Here is a 27729-nt window from a genome sequence, read left to right as displayed (position 1 = left end):
TGAGCAGTGGTCCAAAACCCATGTCTGCAAGAAACCAGTCATGGTAATTTTGGAATCTCCCACCCCACCCGCTGACCCAACATGTGAGGACTGCCTAGAAGAGGAGCCCATTGAGGAAACCGAACAGTTGCTGCCCCTCCACGCCATTACAGACACATCAGTGACAGAGATGATGCGTTTCAAGGGCGACATCAACGGTCATACCATTGATGTATTCGTGGATTACGGTAGTGCCATGAATTTCCTCCATCCTGGCATCGCAGCAAAACTGGGTCTCCAAGTGGCCACCGCCGGTTCCCTGCAATTTACCTCAGCCACTGGCCATGCCGTGGTACCTTCGGGGCAAGCCACCGATGTCACCGTCACTATTCAGGGGTACCAGTTCACGAGCTCCTTCCTCCTCCTGCCGGTACCGGGCTGTGACCTCCTATTGGGCGCTCAGTGGCTTGACACACTGGGATTTGTCGGATGGAATTTCAGAGAAAAGGTCATGATGTTTATGGTTGACGGCTTCGGTCACATCTTACAGGGTTTAAGGAAACATACCACCCCAGTGGACCAGTCATCCCTTATGGCGTTACTCTCCCAAGACCCACTGGACGCTATTGTCACGCCTCCAGGCCCAACCATGCCCCAGCCCACAAACCACCACCCCGAAATTGATGAATTGCTCACCAAGTACAAGGTGTTGTTTGAAGCACCCACGGGCCTCCCACCTCTTCGGCCCATCGATCACAAGATTCCTCTTCTACCAACCGCAGGCCCAGTCAATGTGCGACCCTATCGGTACCCCCACTCCCAAAAGGCCGAGTTGGAAGCCCAAGTCCACGAAATGCTCACTAATGGACTTATTCGCCCGAGCCGTAGTCCATTCTCTTCCCCGGTCCTCTTGGTCCGTAAAAAAGAGGGCACGTGGCGATTTTGTGTGGATTATCGATCCCTTAACGAAGTAACCATCAAGGATCGATTTCCTATTCCGGTGGTCGACGAACTACTAGATGAGTTGCATGGCGCCCATTATTTCTCTAAGCTCGATTTGCGAGCGGGCTACCACCAAATCCGCATGTGTGAGGACGACATTCACAAGACGGCTTTCCGAACTCATGATGGCCATTACGAATTTGTGGTAATGCCCTTTGGCCTCTCTAATGCTCCCTCTACTTTTCAATCTTTAATGAACCATATTTTCAAACCACTTTTACGTAAGTATGTGTTGGTTTTCTTCGACGACATACTAGTCTATAGTCCAGGTTTTCTTCAAACCACCTTCCTCCAAGATTCACCCTGTATTCCATGTATCTCTCCTGAAGCTTCGTGTAGGCGACTCGGTTCCTACCTCCACAACTCTCCCTCAATTTTCTGACAAAGGGGAACTGATTTGGACACCAGCCAAGGTCCTTGACATGGCTGTCGTGCAAAAGAAAGGGCAGCAGGTGACTCAATGGCTTATTCAGTGGACAGGTCTTCCTATCGATGATGCCACCTGGGAAGACGCGAAATCCATCATGGCACGCTTTCCTCACTTCAGCAACCGTGGACGGCTTGCAGCTTAAGGGGGCAGGACTTGTTGCAACCAGCCCAGCTAATGTTCCTCCCAAGCCCATTATTAACAGTCCAGTAGACCTAATAGAGTAGATTAGAGCTGTTAAGCTTGGACTGATGCGTTGGTGGTCCTGTACCACGCGTCAAGTTCTCCTTTTGTATCAGATGGCACCCCATCTGTATATCTTTGTACCCAGAAGCCAATTTTGGCATGGATGAATTATGAAGAAACTTTGAATTTCCCCACTTTAATTTGCATTATCGTTTTGGCTCCAACACAAATCTTTTAATGAAGTAAGTAGACATTTGTTGGGCTCAAATTGAGTAAATAGTTAAGAGCCCAGTTAAAAAATGTGGAGTTTCTTCATGTATTTGAAGGACACACTTTATCGAGTCTATTTGCAGTAGTAGGATCGGAAGAATCACATATGAAAAAAAGCGGTATGGAATGCGGCGAAACCTGGATGCCGGAAATTATCAAGGAAGCCAAGGAGGCGGATCTTCATGGTAAGCTTTTGATTTTTGTTTTAGGATGGATTTCTGAGGACGATCCTCTTTCTGGAATTTAAATTGACACCCACATCTTCGCTTTGTTTTTCTTTTTATTTTTATAAACGCGAAACCTTAATTTATTATCTTCACACCCGCAGAATCACTAGCTGGGAAATTCCCTGTTGCTTTTGCCAAACCAATGAGTGATTTCGAAGGTCGGGCAGAATCTGAATTGTATAGGGATTTGCTGTACTGTAAGTTTTTGGTCTTGTTTATCTTTTTTTTTTTTTTTTTTTTTTTTTTTTTTTTTTTTTAAGTATGAATGCATGTTAGGAAGATTACCTCTAGCTAATTCAATTGGTTAAGCATCTCACTGTTTTGAGGGAAACAAAGCTAGTGCTGAATTTTGTTTTTAGAGAGATACTATTGCAACTCATAGAATTAATGTCATCTATTTTAGTTTTTTTTTGCTAAAACAAATTAACTCTACATTCTCTTCCTTCCAAGCTTGTTCCATGCTTATCCTCCTTGACCACAAATAGCTTTGGCCAACTCCCTATTGTAGTCTTGTCCTGTACCCTACAGTTAACTTTCATCAGATACAACTAAATTTAAGCCAATAAATGCCAAGTTTTTTTGTTTTTTACATTGTATTTGAAATGAATGGCATGCCTTCTACAGTTAGCTTAAGTTATTATTTTCTGGCCTTAATACTGCTGTTGTGCATCTTCACACCGCCAAACCCCAAAGCTTTGCAAGATGCTGGGTGCCGGATGAGGCTGCTGGGGGCATTAGCAGTTTTCCTGAAGCCAACAAGAACAGGACTCATGGTAAGCCTTTGATTTTTATGTTGTACGGTTTCCATGGAAAAGACTATATTTTTGTGTGAATTTACACCTACAATCTTATTTTGTTTTAGCTTTGAAAAGATAATTTCATTTTCATACTGTTTGACTTTGGTTTATGTGCTAAACTATCGTTCTTCTATGTGGTAAATATCATAATTTGCTTTCAAAAGCTTTTTATTGGAATTAAAGGTTTAGAGAGGAATTTTTACTTTTGTTTTAGTTTTTGGTGTTTGTGGATCCTTTCTATGCCATTTGGTTAATGTAGTATACTTCTCATTTGCTTTGTTTTGCTCATTGTTCTAACTTCTCTCTTAGTTTCTAGAATGAATATCTACTATTCTTGAAGTCAGTTGCTACTAAATAGTTTTAGAGTTCTAATAATTTTTTACTAGTTCTGGTGTCTTTTAGAAATATTGTCCCAAAATTGCTTCTATTTTTTATCCTTTTTTTCTCTTTTTTCTTTTTCCTAAAGAAACATATTTTATTAAAAAGAAGATGAATACAAACACAGTGGACAAGGAGTCCACAGAACAGAGATGCAGCAGAACTCAAAAGAAAATCAACATGATACAAGACCCCTCACAACACTCTGAAAAGAGGAAAGAAAAAGACTACTCCAAAACTGCTGCTGCTTACCCATCCCTTAAAATACAAGAGAAACTACAATCTTTAAAAGCCTCAGAAACTGAAGTCCAAATAACCACTCGTACTCCTTCATAGACATCCATTATTTTCTATGTCTTTGCATGCACACTGCATAGTGCATACACACCTAAAAACTGCAAGGACTCCGCATCCCGACAACCCATTGGATTTCTTCCATTTCCCAAGACCGGAACAGTTATGAATACACGGCAGAAATCTGTGCTGGAGATCCCCAAGTGACCCCAGTCTCCCAATGTAACTTCTGCCAAAGATAGGAGGCCGCCTCACATTGCAGAAGGATATAATTGTGTTCTCGCATTCAGTTTATGTAAGAGTATCCGGTGAGGCTAGGAACTACAATTTAGCCTCCTCCATTGAACCATCTCACAGGTATTCGATCTCTCATGCACCAGCAACCTGCTTAAAATCTTAATCTTTGGAGGAACTTTGGCTTTCGAGATAAATTTTGCAGGATCGAAGTTTGGAGTAGAGCTATCGACAGTTGGGAATTTTCGGAAGGATCAGAAGCTTTCAATCTTTATCTCCTCTGCATCCTTTTTTGACCTCACCAAACTGAATTTTTCTTTCTACCAACCCCAGTGAATCTAAAGCTTCCCTTGCCTCCTCATCATTTAGATTCCTCCCAAAAACTAAAATTCTAACTCACCGTGCCAATGTTTTTTGATGTCTGATGATTATCCATCTAGCTAATGAAGTCGTTTTGGTTTGTGCTGACGATGCATAACTGACATAAAATCATTGTATTTGCCAACGGTTCTTTTCATTCTTTCATGTTGATATTAATTCTTGGAGTCAACTTTTTTTGTTGTCCAGGAGTCCTAGTGGGCCTGTGTTTGCTAGTTTGATTATTGTTCATTATGTTCTCTTTAAATTACTCCTAGAGGGAGAAGAACAACCATCTAAAATTTTGCACCAGTCCTGAGTGTTTTCGACCCTGTCTTCATCATCGCCTTTACTTTTGGAACCTGAAACAGGTAGCAAGGGGGAAGAATTAAACGGTACTGGTTACACTTTGGCCCAATTTCTGACAGGTATGTTTTTGGTGCTCTCTCTCTCTCTCATTTTTCTTCTTCTTATAAACGTGAAACCTTACTTTATTATCTCATATTCTCACCCTAATGCCCCTGCTTTGCATTATCTTCACACGCAGACATCGTAGGTTTCACATCAAAAGTGGGTTTTCATACTGATTTGGATTCCATCGATTACCTTGATGGGAAGATGCTGAAAGATGAGACCAAGACTGGTGGTAAGCTTTGATTTTGTTGTAGGTTTTCCTAAGAAGGTCATCTTTAATTTTCTCATGTTTTGAGCAAGGAATATATGTGTGTGAATTTGAATTTACATATACAATTTTATGTTGTTTTAGTTTTGGGGAAAAGAAAAGAAAAAACCAGTTTTATTTTGACACTGTTTATGTTTGGTTTAAGTACTAGATTTTTGTTTTTCTATGTGATACATATAGTAACATGATTTGAATACAGCTTTGTATTGGAAATGAAGTTCCAAGGGAGGAATTTTTTACTTTTCTTTTAGTTTTTGGTTTTCAACTCTCTCTTAGTTTCTGGAATGAACGTCTACTATTCTTGAAAGACAATTGCTACTAAATAGTTAAGAGTTCTAACAATTGATGACTAGTTCTTGCGTCTCAGATGAAATATTGTGCCAAATTGTATTATTAAGTGCTTATTCATCTAGTCAATTAGGTCATTTTGATATGCGCTGATGATGCATAACTGATATAAAATCATTATGTTTGCCAACAATTTTTCATTATTTCATCATTTCCTGTGGTTAATTCTTGGAGTCTACCATTCTATGAGTCCTGGTGGACTTATGTTTCCTAGTTTGACTACTGTTCGTTTTTCTCTAAATAACTCCTAGATATTTAAGATTTCTGTTAGTTTGTGTAAAACGTGGAACCTTAATTTGCTATCTCACTCTAACTGCTATTGTGCATTCTATTTATACCCATACACCTCAAAGTTATGGAATGGGAACCTATGGGATCGAATCCCTTGTATCATCAGGTTGAGAAGAAGCAGCCGGGGATCAAATGGTTGAATTTGTGGGACAGCGCTGAAGGTAGGGTTTTAATTTTTGTTGTAGGATTTCTGAGGAGGATTATCTTGTTTGATTTAAATTTACACCCACAGTGTTATGTTATTTGTGGTTTGGAAATTAATTATATTGAAACTGTTTACGTTTGGTTTATTTACTAGATTTTTGTTCTTCTATGTGGTACATACGTTGCTTTGAATACAGCTTTGTATTGGAATTAAAGTCCTACACAGGAAATTTTACTTTATTTTTAGTTTTTGGTATTTGAGGATCCATCCACTCCATTGAGTATAATTTCAAACAACCTTTGCAAAGTTCACAATACAATAGAATTTCTTGAAGGACACATAGGCCCAACAAACTTTTCTTTGTTTTAGTCATCTTTCTAGGTTTCTCTTCTAGTTTCTGGAATGAACGTCTACTATTCTTGAAGGTCAGATAGTTAAGCGGTCTAATCTAATTTGCTTAAGCTTCTCACTGGGTTTTGAGGGAAAAGTGTGCTTGTTTCTGTTTAGATAGATGTTATAGGCACACTTTAAAACGCCATTCCTTTGTTTTCTTTATTTTGTTCCGTTTACCAAAACGAACTAACCGTCCATTCTCTTCCTTCCAATCTTGTTCTCAACTCACCGAACAACTCTTAGTTATCCTCAACCCGTTCTCCTTGACCATAAATAGAATAGCTCAGCCTCTTCATCGTAGTCTTGTCTTGTCTTATAGCTACAGTTAACTTTTATCAGATACAACTAAAATAGTAACCCAAGAATTGCTAAGTTGTTAATAGTTCCTTCTTTCTTTTATTGTAAATTTTTGTTTAGATGTCGCTTCGAGGTATACTTAAAGTGAATGGCGTGTTCCTTTCATTTAAATTAATGAATCCTGTACTTGTCACATTCCTTAATTTATTATTATCTCACCTTAATACTGCTGTTGTGCATGAAGAATCGGAGGACGAATAATCTGAGGACCAGGAAACCAAGGACGAGGATCTGAATCTGGCTGTTGAGAACTGCTCTGATGGTGAGTTTTTTGTTTTTTGTTGTAGGGTTTCTCTTTCCGGTTTTGAGCAAACACATTCTGTGTTAATTTACAACTACCTTCTTAGGGGAGTGAAATTCACATTTCTCATGTTTCATTTCTCACTCTTAATTTATTATTATCTTTATCTCTTATCTAAATCACCCATCTTTAGTTTCCTAGTTTGATCATTGTTCGTTAAGTTCTCTACATACCTTCCAGGTAAACAAAAATCTAAACTTTGTCAGATCAAAACAAATGATGCTGGAGTGTCTTATGTCCGTGTGGGCGACTATGTGTATGTGAAAGACTCTGAAAAGGAAGAAAACAGTGAAGATGGATATAGTGAAGAAGAAGGAGAAGGTTGTCCCATTTGTTTCGACCTGGATCACAATAACAATAACTGCCCATGGCTAGTTAATGTTCCACCAGGTAAAACAGTTGGGCGTCTCTATGACATAGAATGCAAGGGTTGTGGTAAGTTGGGACCTGCATGCTGTTCTGAGGGAGGACGTGCTGTTCTCAGGAGGTGTGGTCATTGTTATGATTTTGGTCACTGGGGGGACGTCTGCCCGAACTATAAGTATATGCCCCTTTCGGCCTTCCCACATTATCCATGACAAATCCGCTATCCCCTTTCTCTTTCTGCAAGAAATCGAATGCGTCCTCAAAATAACATTTCGTGGTATTCTCTTCCCAACATGTTATTCTATTACGAGTTCCTACTAAGTTGTGTGTTTTTAGTAGATGAAGCTTCTAACCTTGATTATTTGTGAGAAGAACAATTTATGATGCTTTTATCTATGAGTATTGCTTATCGTTATATTTTGCTTTTCTCATCTGCATCTTATTTTATGGGGTTCGTACCCTAATGGTTCACTACAAACATTAAAGACATGGTCGTTACATGAATGAATTTGAAGCCCTTTTTTAAAAAAAGAAAAACACAACAAATGGTAATCTTTTGAACTCAATACATCGGCTTATGCCATTTTGTCATGTGCGGGAGACTTAATATTTGCTCTATCTTTGAGACTATAACTTTTGTTGTAGTCACAGTGCCATCACTCTATCCTTTTAGTTAGTTAGTGGTAAAAATAATGTAAGTAGGTATAAATAAAAATATTGCTTAAGCCGTTTTTTCATAACCACCTTCTTTCTTCTTTATACAGTTGACACAAAAGCAACCGAGTGTTCTTTATCTGCCTTTGTACTTGGCGCTTCGAGCTTGATCATTTAAGTGTTGAGAGTTTCTGATTTGTAGGTTATATTTTAAACAGTGAATTTGATTTTCAGTTGGACTGGCCATTAAATTGTAAGCGCTAGCTAGCTTCTTATGATTCAGGTATAGGTGTGGGTTAAGATCGATATGCATTTTGATTGTGTTTAAGATCGATGAGAATACCGTTGCACTTTGTATTCTGTTTTAGACGAGTGTTACAAATTGATCCCAAAAATCCAAATTAGTAATACTTGTGAACTGCCTATCCAATTCATATTGTACAGATTCTGAGAGTTGTCATGAGATCCTACATGTCTGCTCAGTTCTGAGAATGTTCGACTTCTGCGACCTGGTTCATCCTACAGAAGCCATTTGTGTAAATGATGTGCGTGTTCATCATAATCAAAGTACTTTTCCAATGAAATTATATTCCTAATGAGAATTAGAACAAAATGACAGTCTAAAAATGGGTAAAGTAGACCTACATAGTTCAACAATGGTAATGTACGAAAGTAACAGACATAGGACTATCATTCAAAAGTAATAAACATAGAACTATGATTCTGTTTTTTTTTTTTACAAAAGGCACAAAGCCAAAACAACAACAACAACAACAATAAAATTACAGAACAACGTTTACAGAACTACGAGTCGCTCTGGTAGCTAGTTGACCCTTTATGCAATCATCTATCCATTCGTCGTAGATGTCTATGGCTTCAGTCAAAGTTGTAATTTTTATGGCGAAACTCTCTTTTGCAAACGAAGCAGACGTCTCGGCCTTCCATTTCCTTCATGTGAATCATGTCAATTTCGCACTCGGACGCTTTTGCTATCGCTGCAACATGGGCAGTTGAAAACAGTGTTAAAATTCTGAACTCGCTTCTTGTTCGCAACGACCGGCTTCGCCCATTATTCCCATTTCCCTACACAAAAAGGACTTGGAATTAGGATTCTGATTACTTAGAGGACCAAGTAACCCCTATTCCATATTGAACACGGAATCCAATTGAACTCTATTCCAAATTCAATAAGGAAACACTGGAATAAATCCCAAGGACTAGGAAAACTCAATTTGATTTTTTCTTTTGTTACAAAGATGTGGTAACCTTCATCAATAAAGATATTTCTTTCATGAGTATGAATCCAAAACCTACTGGGTAAAGGTAAACACTTCTTGTACTCCAAGACAATAAATTCTAATTGCCTTAGAAAAAACTCATGACCCCTTCTCTATAAATAACTCTTATTTCTATTAGTTTGTGTAAAACGTGAACTCGCTCTTATTGTGCATTCGTTTTACACCCATAAACCTCAGAGTTATGGAATGGGAACCTATGGGATTAAGAGATCCAGATCAGCTCGAGAAGAAGCTGCCGGAAAATATCAAATTCCCTGAAGCCAAGTGGATGGATCTGGATCTGGATCTGGCCGGCGAGAACATGAGTCATGGTAGTAAGGGGCAACAATTAAGGGATTTGCTGTATTATATGCAAAAGCTTAGGCGCCAGATGAAGCTGCTCAAAAATAGCAATTTCCCTGAAGCCAACAAGAACAGGACACATTGTAGCAAGGGGGAAGAATCAAACATGCTGAAGACTATTACAGTTTGAGCACATTTCTGCGTGACCTCACAGCTATCGTAGAAGAATTGGGTTATGATTTTGATTTGGATTCCATTGATTATGTTTCCGACGAAGAATCCGAGGACGAGGATCTGAATCTGCCGCCTGTTGACAAGTGTTGTGATGATGAACAATTATCTAAACTTGGTCAGATCAGAACAAATGATGCTGGAGTGTCTTATGTCCGTGTGGGCGACTGTGTGTATGTGAAAGAGTCTAAAACGGAAGAAAACAGTGAAGATGGATATAGTGAAGAAGAAGGAGAAGGTTGTCCCATTTGTTTTGACCTGGATCACAATAACAATAACTGCCCATGGCTAGTTAATGTTCCACCAGGTAAAACAGTTGGGCGTCTCTATGACATAGAATGCAAGGGTTGTGGTAAGTTGGGACCTGCATGCTGTTCTGAGGGAGGACGTGCTGTTCTCAGGAGGTGTGGTCATTGTTTTGATTTTGGTCACTGGGGGGGCGACTGCCCCAACTATAAGTATATGCCCCTTTCGGCCTTCCCAGATTATCCATGACAAATCCGCTATCCCCTTTCTCTTTCTGCAAGAAATCGAATGCGTCCTCAAAATAACATTTCGTGGTATTCTCTTCCCAACATGTTATTCTATTACGTACGAATTCCTACTAAAAGTTGTGTGTTTTTAGTAGATGAATAGAAGGTTCTAACCTTGCAATTAAGCTTAATTATTTGTGAGAAGAACAATCGGTGATGCTTTTATCTATGGGTAGCATTGCTTATCGTTATAGTTTGCTTTTCTCATCTGCATCTTATTGTAGCTTGTAGTTTATGGGGTACGTACCCTAATGGTTCACTACAGACATTAAAGACATGGTCGTTACATGAATGAATTTGAAGCCCTTCTTTAAAAAAAAAAAAAAAAAAAAATCAACAACACAACAAATGGTGATCTTTTGAACTCATTGCATCGGCTTATGCCATTTTGTCATGTGCGAGAGACTTAATTTTTGCTCTATCTTTGAGACTATAATTTTGTTATAGTCACAGTGCCATCACTATATCCTTTTAGTTAGTTAGTGGTAATGGTTTGTTGTTGTTTAAATTTGAACCAGTGTCCATCCAATTTTAATATGAACATGTTATAAATATACAATTGAATCCTCGTATATACATACTTAACTTTTTTGTTTGTTTATTATCTGAGGACATTTTTGAACGTTTAATAATTTAACCATCTCAAGATGAAGCTGGCTTAATTAATAGAGATATCATACTTAAACTCCAAAAACTAAAAATCCAAGCCCCCCGAAAGTGACAGCGATTTGTTCTCCTTTCAGTCTTTCACGAGATTGATCTATAATCACCCACTGGGTTTTGCTAATCGAAGGCCGGTCAAACCACTAGTAGTGGTGGTGACACCGAGTTGTGTTAGGAAGTCAAGCGATCGGGGAGAGAGATCATAAACTTAGATTTCTCTTTTCTTTTTTCTTTTTTTTTTAGTACAAACTTAGTTTCTCTTTTCACCTTCACGTTTGTCTAAAAAAGTGGCTGTTGTGAGTGGAATTGTGAGATATGAGAGGAAAGGAGCAACAAGCTTGCTCATAGAAGAAGAGGAAGAGGTGTGAAGATGTATATATCTATTGCGTTAAGAGAAAGTATTATTCGTGGAGATGAGATGTAGCAGAGGAAAAATAACAATTTTTTTTTTTGGGTCTGACAAGGAAAAATAACAACTTAGCAATGTTTAGTTTTTTTTTATAATTTTATATATATATATATATATATATATATATATATATATATATATATATATATCAAAAGAAAGGTCATTTTCATACGCTATAAAATATCATTTATGAACATTTTCAAAAATTGACAAGATTACAACCATCATACAATCATCAATATATTATACGGTCTACTTGGTCCTGGTCAATCGATCACATGTTGAATAAGCACTATTATTGTAATATTGTTCATCAATGATGCAATAATAATCCCAATAATGGACATTGGGCCTTAGCTATTGTCCAGGTCCACAGTGCTTCCCGCCATTACTTAGTTTCTAACTTTGCAATTAATGTTAAGTTTCCAAAATAAACCCAATCAAAAACAAAATTACACAACTAGATCTCTCTACCCTTTAATTAATCTGGTTAGTTTTTTTTTTTTTTTATTACATCTACAACACCTTGAATTAATCTGATTATTTTTTTGGGTCCTTGACCCAAAGCACCAAAATTGACAAAAATTATCCCACTTACCCCAGCAACAGTTTTTTTATTCCCACTAACCCAATTATAAATGAAATGACAGCTTTGCCCTTAGCATAATTAAGAAATCACAACCACTGCCACTCATCTCTTTCATCTGCAGATGCGATCTCCTCTCTCTCTCTCTCTCCCCTCTAGAAGGTGTCGACCCGTAGAACTCCATCATCGCCGGCGAGGCCACCAACGGCTTCCTCTCACCGGATCCTTCCTTGGAGGATATGACAAGGCCCAGCCCCGATCCGAACCCGACACCTCCGATTCCGATAGAGATCAGAAGCTTAATCTCCGTCTCCGCCGAGATCGAGCTTGTCCTGGCTTACTTAATTGGCTTCTGTCATCTTTTCCAAACACTGCTTAGTTGCAGAAAGGTGAAAACCAACGTTTTATATCTATCTATATCCTATAATGTACAAGCAAGAAGAAGAAGAAGAACGAGATCGAAAGTAGATGAATTACTAATTCTTTTCGCCAGTGTTCGAAATAGGCGAAGAGGCTGGAAGTGTAGTCGTGGGCTACAAATTCAGAGTGATTTGGAGACTTCTGAGCTTGAAGTTGGATTTTCTGCATCGATCTCAGCGAGATTCCCATATAGTAAAGAAGTTGTAGGGCCTTTGATGCCTTGCATTTGGAGCTTCCTTCGGAGCCTCACGGACTTCAACCAGACTATGTTGTAGAGATGAAGAAAGAAGCCAACCAATCTAAAAAAAACTAGGGAAGAAACGATTCTGAAATGAAGAGAGAGCTCCATTATTCTCTCTCTGAGCATTGGGTTTCTAGCTAGCCAGGTAGAGTAGTGATATTTAATTATTTATAGCAACTGAGCAAGAGTGGCTTTATATTCATATATAATACTCTAGTGTAAAAGTTACTCCGGGTTATAATGTTATCTATATAAGACTTCCCGCAACTTTTAAAATGTTGTGTTTTGGACTATAAATTGGTATATATTAGTTAGGTAACCCATAACAAGTTAATTAAAGGTCTATTGGGGGCAATAGACGTCTATTAGGGGACAATAAATGTTTTGAATTGATGTAATCTCCTCTTTTTTTCCTTAATTAAAATTTTATTTGTCTATTGGGGGGCAATACATGACCAATAGTCGTCTATTGGGGGGCAATAGACGTCTATTAGGGGGCAATAGACGTTTTGAATTGATGTAATCTCCTCGTTTTTTTTGTTTAATCAAAGTTTTATTTGTGTAGTTTTAGGAATATTAATTACCATTTTGGTAATTTAAACGTCTATTGAGGGGCAATAGACGTCTACTGGGGGGCAATACATGGCTGGTAGTCGTCTATTGGGGGGCAATACATGGCTGATAGTCGTCTATTGGGGGTCAATAGATGTCTATTGCCCCTCTATTAGAGGGCAATAGATGTCTATTGGGGGCAAAAAAACTTTCCGGTGAGATTTTCAGCAATTTCAGGTGGGCGGCAGCCGGTGACCGGATTCCTGCGAAAGTTGGCCGGATTCCGGCGACCGATGACCGGATTCCGGCGACCGGTGACGGGCTCCGGCAAAGTCTCCTATAGTTTCTCTCTCTTCCATTTTCTCTCTCTCTCTCTAAGTAACAAAGGGGTGAGGGGTAAAATGGTATTAAAAAAAATTAAAAAAAAAAAAAATCTTAATGGGGTATTAGGGAAGACTCCCTTAGAGTGTATTGAGTAAGAGAGAATTAAAAAAACTTAATGGGGTAAGGGAGAAAAAAATCCCTAGAAATGGGGTAAATGGACAAAAACCCTATTTTTTTTATTATATCAATAACTGAGAATTACAACAAGTCTTTCATGAGTCGAGCTCACAGTAATCATTTACAAATTAGAGACTTACGACACTAAATCAAATCTCTACTACAATAAAGCGAAGCGTCTAAAAGCTTCACCAAATTTTGAACTGCCTAATTTACCCATATTTCATCTGACTCTGACAAACAAACACAAGGTTATTACTGTAAAAAAACCAAACAAAAAGAAATTGAATTTGTTTATCCGGGGAGAGAGTCGGACGTGGGAGACGCACGAAATACCCACTCAACTGAGAATTGTCTCCTTCACCGGTAATAACCAACCAGAAAACTCACGATCTTAACATGAACGTGGGAAGTTATCGGCGCTCAATGGGCTCACCACGATTTACCAACTATAAAAGAGGCAAGATGGATGATCAACCCAGAGCAAGGAAAAAGAAGAAAATCAAATTCCTGCAATTTCAATTTGGATTTCGATTTGGTTCGGAAGAGCACTCAACTGAATCGTGTTCGTGTTTAGAAGGTATAATCGTACTCTTTGTTTTTTTTTCTTTTTCATTTTCTTTTTTCTGGTACATCCCAGAAAAAGGGAAACAAGAAAAATAAATTCCTTCGATTCTACTAATGGTGTTGTTATATGTGTAACAGGATTGGTGAGAATCAGTGAGCAATTAAGGTATCAAATTTGGTCGTTACAAAAAAAAAAAAAAAAAGGTATCAAATTTGGACAGAGTTCTAAGGTTATATTAATTGATTTCTAGAATCAGTTCATATCTTTATTTTTCTTTATGTGATTGCAGCTAGATGTGCAATACCTTCATGTTAATGCAGCTATTGATTCCAGCATAGGCCTTAACCCAGCCCCTCTTTTAGAGTTATCAGCAACAATTGGAAGTAAGGATCTTAGGAAGGTTGATGAAATTGGAATTCAAGTCCTTATTAGGTATGCCATTACATGCTTGATTAGCAATTCCATTGGTTTGTAGTTTTCTTTTACACTTAATTTATGATTGGTTGTGTATGCATCATTTGAGAGAGGAGAATTGGTAACTTGCTCCATATCAGATTAACAGGACGGGTGAGCAATTAAGGAAGAATTGATTGAAGCTGTGAGGAATTAAGGAGCATATTGAACAAAGCTTTAAGGTTATTACTTGATTTCTAGAGTCTGTTAAAACATCTAATTTTCTTAAAATAATATAAATGTTATGTTCACTATATACGTAGGAAGTAATTGCTTCTGCAGATTACTAGGAACAGTCAGATGGCATGCAAACTGTGTTCTTTTTATTGCTCAAAGTTAATCATTCAAGGCCAGATCTCTTTATGTCTTCTACCTCATTCATGTTGTTGGCTTTTTCTAATCTTAATTTCTAATATTGTTTACCGGTCAAAATTGATTATAGAGGGTTGTTATTTGTTTCCTTTACTTTTGTTTCTAATACTGAAACTGTGAAGATTCTTAACAAACAAAATGAGGTGACTTTCTGCTTATTGAGTGCTTCGCTTTACTTTGATTTTGTTTTACTTAGTAAAATTGATTTCAGATGCTCTGTGGTGGCAGTAAAGTTGAGAGTTCATAGGCAACGGTGAAGCAAACCACTGAATTACTTCGCTCGGTGTGCGTATACCCTACACAGATCAAGTTGGGGCTTTGATTGATGTTGCAAAGGTAGCTGGGGAGTAGCTGATTGCTGCAAATCTATGGGTAAGGTGCGTGGAATGTTACATGAGAGTTGCAGTGGTCATGAGAATGCAGTATATATGTTTAAATTAGTAGATTTTGTCAGTAGTACAGAGGTCATTGATGTTACTAAGACATCATTGCTGCAAATATGTGGGTAGGTGCATGGAATGTTACATGAGTTGCAGTCGTCATGAGAATGCAGTATCCTCCTTAAATTAATAGATTTTCCCATTAGTACAAAGGTCATTTATTTTTTTTCCTTATATTGTTTTTGGGGTGCAGGACATTTAAAATCATAAACTTTATTGACGAAATAAAGAAGAATACATCTACAAGTTTTAAGGTACTCTTTTTTTTTTTTTTTTTTTGAAGAAAGGGCTGGTGCGGCTGCCCTCAAGCCTTGATTAATGAAACCGTCGAATACAAGGGGGGGACATTGAGCCTAAACCCCTGATTACAATAGGCACCTAGAGTACATCCTGAAATAATATCCTGAGTCTCTACTAAACAATTGTATTCAAATATGCACCAGCTAGCAAAGAACGCGCTCCAGACGGTTCTATTTGCTTCCCAGCGGTGACACAACGGAAAGATAACTCGGTCTACAACTCGAAGACAGCATAGCATAATATCCATTCTCACAGCTTTCCCACCATGTTGCCACTGGATAATACATCCAGTGACACCAAGTTTCACCCTGCCACTAGGAGGTAGCGACCATTTGACAAAGCAAGGAACTCGCCGCCTACCTAGAGCAGACACGTTACTGTCACTAGGAGGTTGCGACCATTTGCCAAAGCAAGGAACTCGCCGCCTACCTAGAACAGACAAGGCACATAGAGTGCATAGACCGGGACCAACCCCACTACATTCTACCAAAAAATGGTAGCAACTTATTTTAGTTAAGATACCATAAAAAACTAACCACCAAGCAGAAACAAACAAAGAACTAATCAACAAACAAGGCCCAAAAGGTTCTAGGGCCAAATTCAATTCCAAAGAGGATTTCAGAAGCCCACCAGCCCTGGCAGGCCCAGTTTCAGTGTCACCGTCACCACAACCGTGCCGAATTGCCGACACTCGTCCCAGCAAAGCAGGACGATCTCCATCGCTCCAGTCCAGTGGCGTCGCCGGACCAGATCGCCCACCAATCCGCGCATCCCAGCCTCGATCTGACCACTCCGTCATCTCCGTAATCCGACCACACCATCGCGGCCAGCGGAGAGACTCGGGAGGAATCCGATCTCGCACCCCTGCCTCCCCGAGCTTCAACCACCCTTCGATCTGCTATGGACGATCACGTCTGTCACCGGATCCGACCGCCACCAGTGTGATCCGCCGCCGGAGTCTGCCCTTAAGTCCCCAACCCTCTCCTGCAAACCCCCTCGTCTTGAAATTTTGAACCAAGATGGCCCCTAGGAACCCCATCAGCTTCGCCCCACAGATCCTATGTCAACAATTCCCGTCCGACGACAGCGTCACCGGACGCGCCGCCGGACGGAGAGAGTAAAACTGTCTGAAACCCTAGCTCTCGAGAGAATATCTGGAAATCATTTCCTTGAATACTTGTTTAGTTTCTAATATTATTATTAATTTTTTTTCTAAACCCTGGTACTCTTTTTAATGAATTTCAAAATCTCTCCATCTCTTTTCTTTTGTTCTCTGATTTACTTTGTTATTAATACTAGAGTTGTGAAGACTATTGACAAACAAAGTGAGGTGGTTTGCTTCCAAAAAAAAGGACTGGTAAGCAACTGAATTTCAATAAACATTATGTCTTTTTCTCATGTATCAGTTACTTTTGCTGGTATACATTAGGTTCCCAAGTTTTATTTGGATGCCCAATTTTCATACATGGTTTCAATTTGTATTTTGGTTTTTGTCAATTGGTTGGTGTGTTGAACTTTTTTCAGGTAGTGGTTTGATATCAAACTAAAACTACATTTATAGGTCTCAAGACATAGTCGTTGAATTATGGTATGCTTCCAGTGAAGTACACATTGGTTAAATGGCTTCTTCATCACGGTCTCTTCCGCCGCCACCTAATGGAGATCAGGTACATTCACAAGTTCTGACTTCCATTGCTAGATAGGTTTGAGAAAGACAATTGATATTATTATGTTTATGTGGTTAACAATATAGGGAAACACAATGCTACATGCATTAGAGGCAGAAAGGCATCGTAGGAATGCCCGACAAAGAGAAAGGCGACGGTCATTAAATTCCTCACAACGAGCTGAGTGTTCAGCCCGAAGACGCGCCAATTATCAAATGCGGCGAAATATGGAAAATATAAGTAACAATGGAAATCAAGTGGAAGCAAGGGAGGGTAACTTACTGACTTGGCTTTCTAGAACTAGAATGTATTAAATCTTTTCAAAAAAAACCAAGCACCACTAATTGATTATTGAATATTTTTATTCAATTCGTGTGTCTTCAATTCTTATATTTGTTAGCAAACACTATCGTTTTTTATGTAGTTCATAATTTGCTGAAATACAAAACTTTTCAATCAATAATATAGACAAGGATCGAACAATGAAAAAATAAAAATTAAAGAAAACAAGCTTTTTAGTTCCTTTCCTGGCAAAAAAAAAAAAATTACTAAAGCTGTTGAATTTCACTACCATTTATTACTGCTCATGTTCGAATACAAGAAATTATTCGAACAATACAATTTACATGTGCAGCACAAGTAATTTATAAATCTAAAATTATTATGTGTGTGACTATAGTAGCTTATTGTTAACATTACCACTTAAAAATATAGTAGCTTATTGTTAACATTACTATTTAAAAACAGGAAGTAGTCTCGATCCTATTCATCCAAACAATAGGCCACGTAGTAATGTTACTGCGCAAGCACGTGGTAGAGGTCGCGGACGCAGGCGCGGGCGCGGAACTCATAATTGTGCTAGAAATTTTAATGAGGCCATCGGAGTCACAAAATTTCAGTTGCCAGCATCGACGACATATCCACATTGTCATGCCCGTTTATTCTATCACGAAAGTAGAGACATGTGTTGCTCCAATGGAAAGATTGTCTTGCCTCCCATACATTCTCCTCCAGATATGATCGAGCTATTCTCCTCTGAATCTCCACAAGGAGCCCATTTTAGGCAAAACATTCGAGCCTGCAACCATGTATTTTCATTCACATCAATGGGTGTGCATGTTGATGAAAGTCTTGCAACCGGGGGTGGTACTTTCACATTTCGTGCTCAGGGATCCATATATCATAAGATAGGAAGTCTTCTACCAAATGCCAATGATAGACCAAGATATCTACAATTGTATATATATGATACTGACCATGAAGTGGACAATCGTATGCTGGAGAATGCAGCATTACATAGATATGTGGTTGAAAAAATACAAAGAATTTTGAATCAACATAACCCATTTGTGCAAACATTTCATCACCTAGCTCAGCGTCCGGATTTGCAAAATTGCAGACTCATCATTAGAGAGCAAGCTGCAAACCAACATCAGTACAGTTTGCCTTCAGCATCCCAGGTTGCTGCAATAATAGTGGGTACAAATGATGTGGAAAATCTGACAGGTCGTGATATTGTTGTACAAACAAAGCAAGGCCAGCTTCTAAATATTCAAGATTGTGTTGGGTACTATGATCCCTTACAGTATCCATTATTGTTCCCATATGGAACATATGGATGGGATGTGAATAGTAGGAATAATAATGGTCAAAAATTGACGTGTCGTGACTATTATGCGTATATTTTGCAGGTGAATAAATTTTCCTTCATCTTTTTACTATGAATTAAAAATAATTAATCTTAAAGGACATCCCTGTATTCTATTTTTGTGAATGATTAAGAATATCACGTTAACTACTAAATTTATCATTTCAGATCCGTCAATATGATGATTCACTTTTACTCCGAGGGGGCCGTCTATTACAACAATATGTCGTGGATAATTACGTCAAAATTGAAACACAAAAGTTGAGATGGATTCGCAGCAATCAAAGTACTCTTCGACGTGAGTTGTATGACGGACTACATGACTCACTTAATGCTGGTGAAAATAATGCAGGTATGAGTTTTTTCAACTTTTAATTTTTTAATTTAAATTTTTTAATTAAAATTTTTTATTTTTTTTATTATACAAGTTAGTTTGTTTTAGTAGAGATGAATCAAATGCATTGAAAACAGATAACATTGGTCGCAAGACTATTTTACCATCATCTTTTATTGGAAGTCCACGTGATATGCACCAAAGATATCAGGATGCAATGGCTTTGGTCCAAAAATATGGAAAGCCGGATATTTTTCTCACAATGACATGTAATCCAAATTGGGAAGAAATAACTGCAGAGTTATTACCTGGTCAAGTGGCACAAGATCGCCCGGATCTAACTACTCGAATTTTTCGTGCCAAATTTGAAGAGTTAAAGAATGATGTTATTAAAAAAGGAGTCTTGGGTACTGTTGTTGCATACGTTATATGTCATCGAGTTTCAAAAACGTGGTCTCCCACATGTTCATATGCTTCTCATGTTGAGTGACGATGATAAACTAAACAACCCAGATGATTATGACCACATTGTTCGGGCTGAAATTCCAAATCAAAATGAAGAGCCAGAGTTATACAATGTAGTGTTGGGGCACATGATACACGGTCCATGTGGGGTACATAGGCGAATTGCTCCATGTATGAAGCGTGGGAGCTGCAAACGAGGCTATCCAAAGCCATTTTCAGTAACCACATTTCAAGGAAATGATTCTTATCCTGTTTATCGTAGACGAGACAATCAATCAGATATGCAATCTAATGGCAATCAAAATACACCACTGGATAATAGTTGGGTTATCCCCTATAATCTATGGTTACTCACAAAATATGATTGTCATATCAATGTGGAAATTTGTTGCAGCATTAAGAGCGTCAAGTATTTGTATAAATATGTCTACAAAGGTCCAGACAGAGTAACATTTGAAGTTCGGCCTGAAGCAAATCAAGATGAAATAAGAAACTTTGTTGATGCAAGATGGGTTTGTGCACCAGAAGCTTTGTGGAGGATGTTTAAATTCGTGATGAATCGAATGTATCCATCAGTGGAACGATTGCAAATTCATCTTCCAAATCGACACAATGTTTTCTTTAATGCCACTGAAAGTGTAACAGCAATTCTGGCAAATGAAAGAAGCTCGATGACAATGCTCACATGATTTTTTACTAAGAATACTTATTTTGAAAGTGCACGTCAATACTTATATCGAGAATTTCCTGAGCATTACAAATGGGATGGGAGACATAAAACATGGGAAGCAAGGGAGACCAACCAAAAAGTCATTGGAAGAATTTACACAGTGTCACCTTCAGAAGGAGAAAAGTTTTACTTGCGTGTTCTTCTTAATCATGTTCGAGGACCTAAGTCATTTGAGGATTTAAGGACAGTTGATGGGGTCTTACAACCGACATTCAAGAAAGCAGTTGAAGAACGTGGTTTGTTAGAAGATGACGAAAGTATTAGACAATGTCTACGTGAGGCCTCTAATATACGTATGCCGTCATCTTTAAGAAGATTGTTTGTCACCATCCTAGTTTATTGCATGCCCCATGAAGTACGCAGTTTGTGGGATGAATTTTATCCATTCATGATAGAGGATTATCCTTCTTCGAGCACCACGGACAATGTACGTATCACAAATAGACTTTTACGAGACTTGAACGAGTTGTTGGTGCAGCACAGTAAGTCCGTTTTTGATTATGACTTGCCAGAAATGACTCAAGATGGTGGTGAAAATTCTTCAATGCCAAGGCTAATACAAGATGAAATTTCAATTAACATTCCTCAAGAAGACCGGGATGCAGTTCATCATTTGAATGAGGATCAAACTTTTGCATACAATTCCATAATATCTGCTATTGAGTGTCATGACAATGCCATATTTTTTGCTGCATATTTAAGACATTTATATTTTTAAGGACACCATGAGATTGCTAATCTTAAGAGCCGCAAGGAAGATAACTTTTCAAAGGAAAAAGAATCCGTGAATGCAAGTGTGTAGAAGCTGGTCTTCATGTTACGGTGATCATAATACTTTTTATTATATTTTTAAAGCTTTTTGTATTGGCAGCATTATATAAGGTACTTATATTTTGTTAGTTTTTTTTTTCTTATCATTGTCATTTGTGTTTATTTAATCTGGGTACAAACAGCAAATATATGAGATGCCTTTTTTTTTTTTTTCCACTGTTATTGGAAGTCATTGTTTCTTAGGTAATGGTAGTAGAAGCTCAACTTAGTTTGTAGAGGATTAAGAGGGTCTCTTTGTCCGGTGCAAACTTTTTTTCGAGGGATAAGGCTTTCACGTCCCCTTGACTAAGTGTTTTTTTTTTTTTTTCAAAAAAAAAAAAAATTTCCTCGCACTTTCGAGGTTTTCTTATATAAAATTAAAGATGCGGCTTCATAATAGTTACGGCACTAGATTGGAAGTAGACACATTTAAGATGCAAAAGTAATAGTGAAAACATCGTACAAAGATAATAGCCCGCAAATAATAAAAAAAACACAGAACCTAATCGCACACGCGAGCGCGGCCCTTCTGCACAGAAATGGATAAAATTCATCCCACAAACTACGTACACCATTCAAAGAGTTAGGTAACATGCAACACAGAAATTATATTTCACTCATGAGTAACATTTCAAACATGCGTAGCAAGAAAGGAAGGACAATACGCACGTTATTAAACTAATCTGATTAGTTTTGAATGAGTTTTTGATTAAGTTACAAAAAAAATTGTCCTATATTTTATTGCATCAGAATGACCATATATGTTTTGTTCATTTCTACTATATAATTAAATCCACCAACTTGCTTCATCATTTAAAACCTTAGTATTTTTCTGGACCTACCTTGTGGATGATCCGTAATTATCTAGGATTCCCCAATCAAAGCCAATTTACAATTTCATTTAATTAAATTGTAGATATTTATTTAATAATTATTTTATATATCAGGTAAAAACAAAAAACCAGAAATAAAATATATTTGACAAACTCCAATAGTCCAATTTATATATCTAAATATTTGACCCAAAAAAGGAAGCCAACCCCAGTGTGTGTGTGAACACTGAACAGAGACAAAAAGAGGATATTGTACTGGTCTCGTGATAAAGGCGACTGAACCGGAGCCGGTCACGGTCTGACAAAAATTAAACCTTTAATTTACCAACTTGGCCTAATAATTTTGTTTAGGAAAAAATAGAAAATGTGTCATGTTACTGGCTGCTGACGTGGGAGAGTCAAAGCGTTGGCTGGAGCAAATTGAGCATCACCCACTTAGATTCTCTATTAACTACCATTTTAGTTATAAAAAAAAAGAAAGAAAAAAAAATCTTACCGCAGTAAATGGGTGATGTATGAGACAATGAGAGGAATTGTTCAATGATTATGTCATAGATGCCCTTGTCGATGTCGGTGATGGAAGAACTGTTCCTCAGGATGATAACTATGGTGTACGTGATGGGAAGAACTATCCAAGTGTAAAACTCTGACCATCGATCTCGTGATTCATGCTTGATATTTATGAGATCGTGAATAAGAGGGGTTGAAGATTTCATCACAATCTGTATGAAAATTACCACAAATCCACAAATTTTTTTTTTTTTGAAGTTATTAAATATCCAAAAGTTGAAAACGTAGTGTTAACCCCTTGGTTCTCTCCTTAAGCTCAAATATTATGGATGCTATGGAAAATGGCAAAATGCTCACCTTTCTCACATCTTCAGAGAGTGTCTGCTTGGCTAAGGATAGCATCAATCATGAGCTTGGTACCATCATCTTTGAGTACCCCCCCTCATTCATGCTGCTCAGGCCTATCTTGATGACATCTCTGCCAGCTGTTTCTAGAGCAAGGAGGATCTCCTGCTCTAATTCTTAGCCTTTTTGTTGTTTTTGTTTGGGTCTTTTAGGCCCTGATTGTAACAAAAAAAAAACATAGTGTTAACCTATATCTATTACTAGTTATATCGTTTGTCGAGTGATACTGATATATGTGTGTTATCCAGTTGCACATGAATCTAACTAATTACTCAGCAATAGACTGGACGACTGATCATAGTAGCATGATCATTTTATAATATTTTATGAAAATAAATGTGTGAAGTAAGTTGTACATAAAATTAGCGAGAGTTAAATTTAGATGCATGTGAGAATCTATAATCATGCATAAGGCTTACATTTACATTTACGTAAATTTGATAAAACTTGGTTTATAAATAGTAATTATTTTGTGTGAATTTTATTTCAAATAACTTTTTTTTTTTTCACCTGAAACACTATAAAGTATAAACATTGTCAAACTACATTATGATAGCACTATGTATGCTCATCCAAATAAAGCACTACAAAACTAAGTCAGATAAGGAAAAACCCTGTGTTTGTTTTGGAATAAAAGAGAAGCTAAGTATCTCATTATGGTTGGAGTATTGGACAGGGAAGAGAGATTCCTCCCCCTGCTTTCTGTACAATCTTAGACTTAATCCAACCCCTCTGCTCTCTCTCTCTCTCTCTCTCTCTCTCTCTAACACAACCTACTTACAGAGTTACAGCTAAGCACAATAAAGAAAAGTAACCCAAAAACCTGTGTATACCCCCAATTAACCTGTCGGCTACCTTATTAATTACCTAACAGCCACCGCTGACGGTGGCTCCGGCAGAGGAGGAGCAACTTGCCCCCCAAGAAGACCCCAAATTCGACTGTTTAGTCGAAAAACCATCACCAGAAGTTCCAGCAGCCAAAGACCCTAGAGTGCTGCCTCCTGAACCAGTTCTACCCAATTGCTTCATCCCCAAGAATATGTCCTCCGAGGACACCACAAACTCCTCATCATCCTCGTCTTCTTCCATTTCCTCATCCTCGGCTTCCTCGCTAGCTTTGTCTCCATCACAGGAGTTGCTATTGGCAGCTTGTTCATCATCATCACCACCTTGAGCTGGCACTAATTGAACGGAGGGAGACTCGGGATCTTTCGCTTTTGAAGTCGTCGCTGCCGCCTTGTTCCTGGTGCTTCCGGCGAGAGAGTTCCGGTGAGTCGGGCGAGGATGCGTGTGGTCTCCGCAGTATGTGACAACAAACATGTTAGGGTCCTCGGTGCTTCGCTCCACTTGCTTTCTGGCAGAGCAACCCTTTGAGCTGCTGCAGCGGTAGTAGTTCCTGCATACAAAAACTGCTTGTTTCCGAGAGACAAACTCGCAAATAAAAAGTGGAAAATTTTGATAACAAAATGGAGAGAACTGAAAAACCTTGGATGTGGAGAGCCTTTTATAGGTTTCTGACCATATTTCCGCCACGCCCACAAATCCGATGAGGAGAGATTGTCCGCTGCCAAATGACACACCATCTTCTTGACTGGGCTCTTCCTATATATATGAATCAAAAGAGAGATTGATGGACTTTTCATTAGAACAGCAAAAACGAAAAAGGAAACCAAATGAACAAACGAATTTGAAATACCTCTTCCTTGGTCGGATCAGGTTCGGTGGAATTTGCATGGGCGGTATGACAGGACCGACCAAAGAGACCGGCTTGAGCCTCGGAATTAACTCTTCCGGATTCTCAGGAGTTTCTAGCTTGAGAGGTTTTAGGAGTTGTTGTTCGGGGAATCTTCCCAAACCCGAAACGGGTGCGAATCCGGGGTTGAAATGAGGGCTGGTGTTGGTATTGGCAGGCATGAAATTATTCTGCTGTTGTTGTAGTTGATGCTGGCCACTACTAGTAGATCCTCCTCCAAAGTCAGAGATAAAGGAGGTAGCGGAATTTGGAATAATAGTACCAGCAGGAGCATAACTACTAGTACCAGTGGTGATGGTGGTGGTGGTGGTGGTATTATCAATGGTGGGGCTTGGGAAAAAGGGTTGGTAAAACTCCTCCAATCCATCGCCAGCTCTGAACTCGAGATTGGAAAACCTGACTGGCGGGACATGAGTCTCCACCTCCTCGTGCTTCACCCAATCCCACATCCACGACGGCACAGAAGAGTCGTCGTGGTGAACCGGATTGGGTGCTGTTACAACAGGAAGCGAGGCTCTGGCGGTGGTGACAGCTTTACAGCTGCGCACCACCGCGTAAAGATCCCAATCATCATCTTCCATTGATTTCAGAGCCAACTGAAACCAGCTCTGTGCTTGGTGCTGTTCAGGCTAGTTGTGGAAGCAGAGAAGGACGGCGCTGACTTTTTTCAGTGATATCTAGGGGGAAGAGAGAGACATGGACATGGAGATAGATTGTGTGTAGCTTAGTGAGAAGAAATGGTGGAGCACTGACTTGGTAAATTGTTTAATTATTTATACTGGAAAATATAAAATAGAAAATAGAAAATATTATCAAAACTACAAATGGAAAAAGGAGGGGGGGGGACAAATTTCGGGGGGCCATGGATTTATCAAAAGAGCCACTTTTGCTTGACTTTTTGAGAAATGTCAAAGGGGGACCGAGCAAGGTGGCAGACCTGTGCTAGTACAGTGGATAACCCCACTCGCGAAAACTCTACTCGCAAACCTACTCGCGATCTGATTGGTCCTTGTTGGGAAATCGTCCAAGCTTTTGCATGTGAAAAGCTGTAGGGAAGCACATGGTGTGCGAGCATGTCGTACAACTGTCCTTCATTCCGGTGGTGGAAAAAACGACGAGGCGTGTGGGCGCGTGGGGTTTTGGTTTTGGCTTTTGATGTCGTAGGCGGATTGTGTCTACAAAACCCACCAACCTTTAATGGGTATGGCGGTTTTGAGTTTGTGTAATCCACGGGGAGAAGAGGAAGGTTCCAGGCAAGGCTTCCCGGTTACAGGTTTGGTGAGGTAAAACTGTAAAAGATAAAATACTTGTGATTAAATTCATTGTTATCACAAAAAATGTGATTAGTTCTCCAAACCCTGACCTAAATTGGCTCACTAACTTGTGGTTCTAATAATAGTAGTTAATATCTAACTAGTAGAAGTTGGAAGACTATCTTCTCAATTTTCTTTTTTCAAGGTAAAGTGTGTGGTGAATTTTCTAATTATGATAAATTTAGTTTAACTTTGGATATGTAAATTATAGATCGATACACGTACGTTTGTTGAGAGTACGGACATACACACGCTTATTACATGGATCCAGTGTGTAAATGATGGACAAACATACGCTTGTTAAGAGTACAGATGCAATGATGGTTGAGATCGATAACGCTCTGACAAGTTAACATTCAAATGATTTTGAAACGCCGATAGTGTTGGTTAGCTAGGTGTTTGGTGATTTTGTCGTTATTGTATAGTGTAGTGAATTTTAACGTTAACATGTGATTCGGGCGTTACTACTTATTAAAACAAATCTCAAATAATTAACTTTTATTTTTAGTATTATAAATAACAAATAGTCGAACCAACACAATATGTGGCGGCACATCATATTACATATCGTATTTCATATTTTTTCACGCTTTCAATGACTAGACGGACCTTAAAGAGAGTAAATGAAACTAACCAGTCGTTTTTTAGGGCAGTCAAATGAGGTTATTGGCTCATGCACCCAAATTATCATGGCTATATATAGAAATCTCGAATACAATCATGTAAACAATCACTTGATTAGTTGAAAATGAATTTATGTCCAACTTAAAATGACATATTCAGTAAGCAGGTAGTGAATATTATTAAAATTGTGATCGACTCCTATCATTCTCGGTGAGAATATAGGTGATCATACTACACTTCAAACTCTTATATTTTCCGGTTTTCGCATCAAAATATCTTCTCAATTCAAGTATTCATTTAGAATTCCAAATGTAGAAGTAATTACTTAAAGTAAACTAGAAATGCAATTCTTTATAAATGTATCAATGTGTGTAATTATGTCAAATGCATTGTAATGTTCTTAGTTAATCTGTAACTTTACTAAAATAATACACTTTAAAACACCTCAGTAAAAAGAGAAAGGTAAACTTCATTTTTGAAAAGAAAAAAAAAAAAAAAAACCTAGTTTGATGGATAAGAACTCATAGGCTCGCAGCTCAAGGAGTCTCCATCAAGCGACACTTGTGCTCGACTCAAAATGGAGGAACCCAACATAGGTAGGAAGCAGAAAGAATCTAAAACGGATATAATCAATCACACCATTTTTACTCTCCAAAAAGAAAAGAAGACAAAACCAAAATCGTGAAAAGGAAAAGGAAAGCTTTGCATGTACATGCAGAGGCCAGAGAGAGAACCTTTTCGGCACGCTACGCTCGGAGGGCTCAGGCTCTTCCAGTGTGGTGCCGCGTGGATAATCGAGACAAGTGAATCGCAGCCGTTGATTAAGCCCACCAACCACTGTCTGTTCCGTTACAACCGTCCACTTGATGATGCATGATTTTCTTTTTTCTTTTTCTTTGGTGGAGTTATAAATAAAAAGGAAAAAGAAAATGATCCTTTTTAATATCTGTTTTTTTCCCGATACCCTTTAGTTTAGTGTTATAAATCTTTTATAAATGGGAGGTTGAGAATTCGATCACAAAAGACTAGTTATTGTTCTTTTCAAAAAAAAGACTAGTTATTGTTATGATAAATTTTTTTGTCTAATTGCCCAAAAATTT

General features: G+C 38.4%; 2 protein-coding genes and 2 long non-coding RNA genes across 6 annotated transcripts; 3 read left to right on the top strand and 1 right to left on the bottom strand.

Annotated features, from left to right (window-relative positions):
• Window positions 1-1639: 1639 nt before the first annotated feature.
• On the top strand, window positions 1640-8076 carry LOC133717823 (uncharacterized). Of its 3 annotated transcripts, none has more exons than XR_009849963.1 (9): window positions 1644-2049; window positions 2193-2288; window positions 2785-2864; window positions 4523-4579; window positions 4699-4797; window positions 5535-5633; window positions 6552-6629; window positions 6849-7308; window positions 7799-8076. It is a non-coding gene; the product is annotated as an uncharacterized LOC133717823 (long non-coding RNA). The 3 variants fall into 3 exon arrangements; XR_009849962.1 differs by having other exon boundaries at window positions 6849-7311; XR_009849961.1 differs by lacking the exon at window positions 7799-8076 and having other exon boundaries at window positions 1640-2049; window positions 6849-7449.
• A 6122-nt stretch (window positions 8077-14198) lies between these two features.
• Window positions 14199-16885, top strand: LOC133714077 (uncharacterized). Its single transcript, XR_009848436.1, has 4 exons — window positions 14199-14404; window positions 14527-14607; window positions 15026-15491; window positions 16837-16885. It is a non-coding gene; the product is annotated as an uncharacterized LOC133714077 (long non-coding RNA).
• A 1281-nt stretch (window positions 16886-18166) lies between these two features.
• On the top strand, window positions 18167-21099 carry LOC133716991 (uncharacterized). The gene is made up of 5 exons (XM_062143613.1): window positions 18167-18895; window positions 19021-19204; window positions 19324-19593; window positions 19700-20216; window positions 20370-21099. Exons 1-5 carry the CDS (start codon window positions 18167-18169, stop codon window positions 21097-21099), a joined length of 2430 nt encoding a protein of 809 aa, XP_061999597.1.
• A 2442-nt stretch (window positions 21100-23541) lies between these two features.
• Window positions 23542-25424, bottom strand: LOC133715955 (probable WRKY transcription factor 27). Its single transcript, XM_062142662.1, has 3 exons — window positions 24636-25424; window positions 24425-24541; window positions 23542-24335 (listed from the first exon to the last, which is right to left on the bottom strand). Exons 1-3 carry the CDS (start codon window positions 25271-25273, stop codon window positions 23807-23809), a joined length of 1284 nt encoding a protein of 427 aa, XP_061998646.1. The 5' UTR covers window positions 25274-25424; the 3' UTR covers window positions 23542-23806.
• Between the last annotated feature and the right edge of the window lie 2305 nt (window positions 25425-27729).

This window comes from Rosa rugosa, chromosome 6 (assembly GCF_958449725.1).
Source record: "Rosa rugosa chromosome 6, drRosRugo1.1, whole genome shotgun sequence".
NCBI lineage: Eukaryota > Viridiplantae > Streptophyta > Magnoliopsida > Rosales > Rosaceae > Rosa > Rosa rugosa.
The sequence above is the reverse complement of the archived record's forward strand: the minus strand, read 5'-3'. Positions and strand labels throughout refer to the sequence as shown.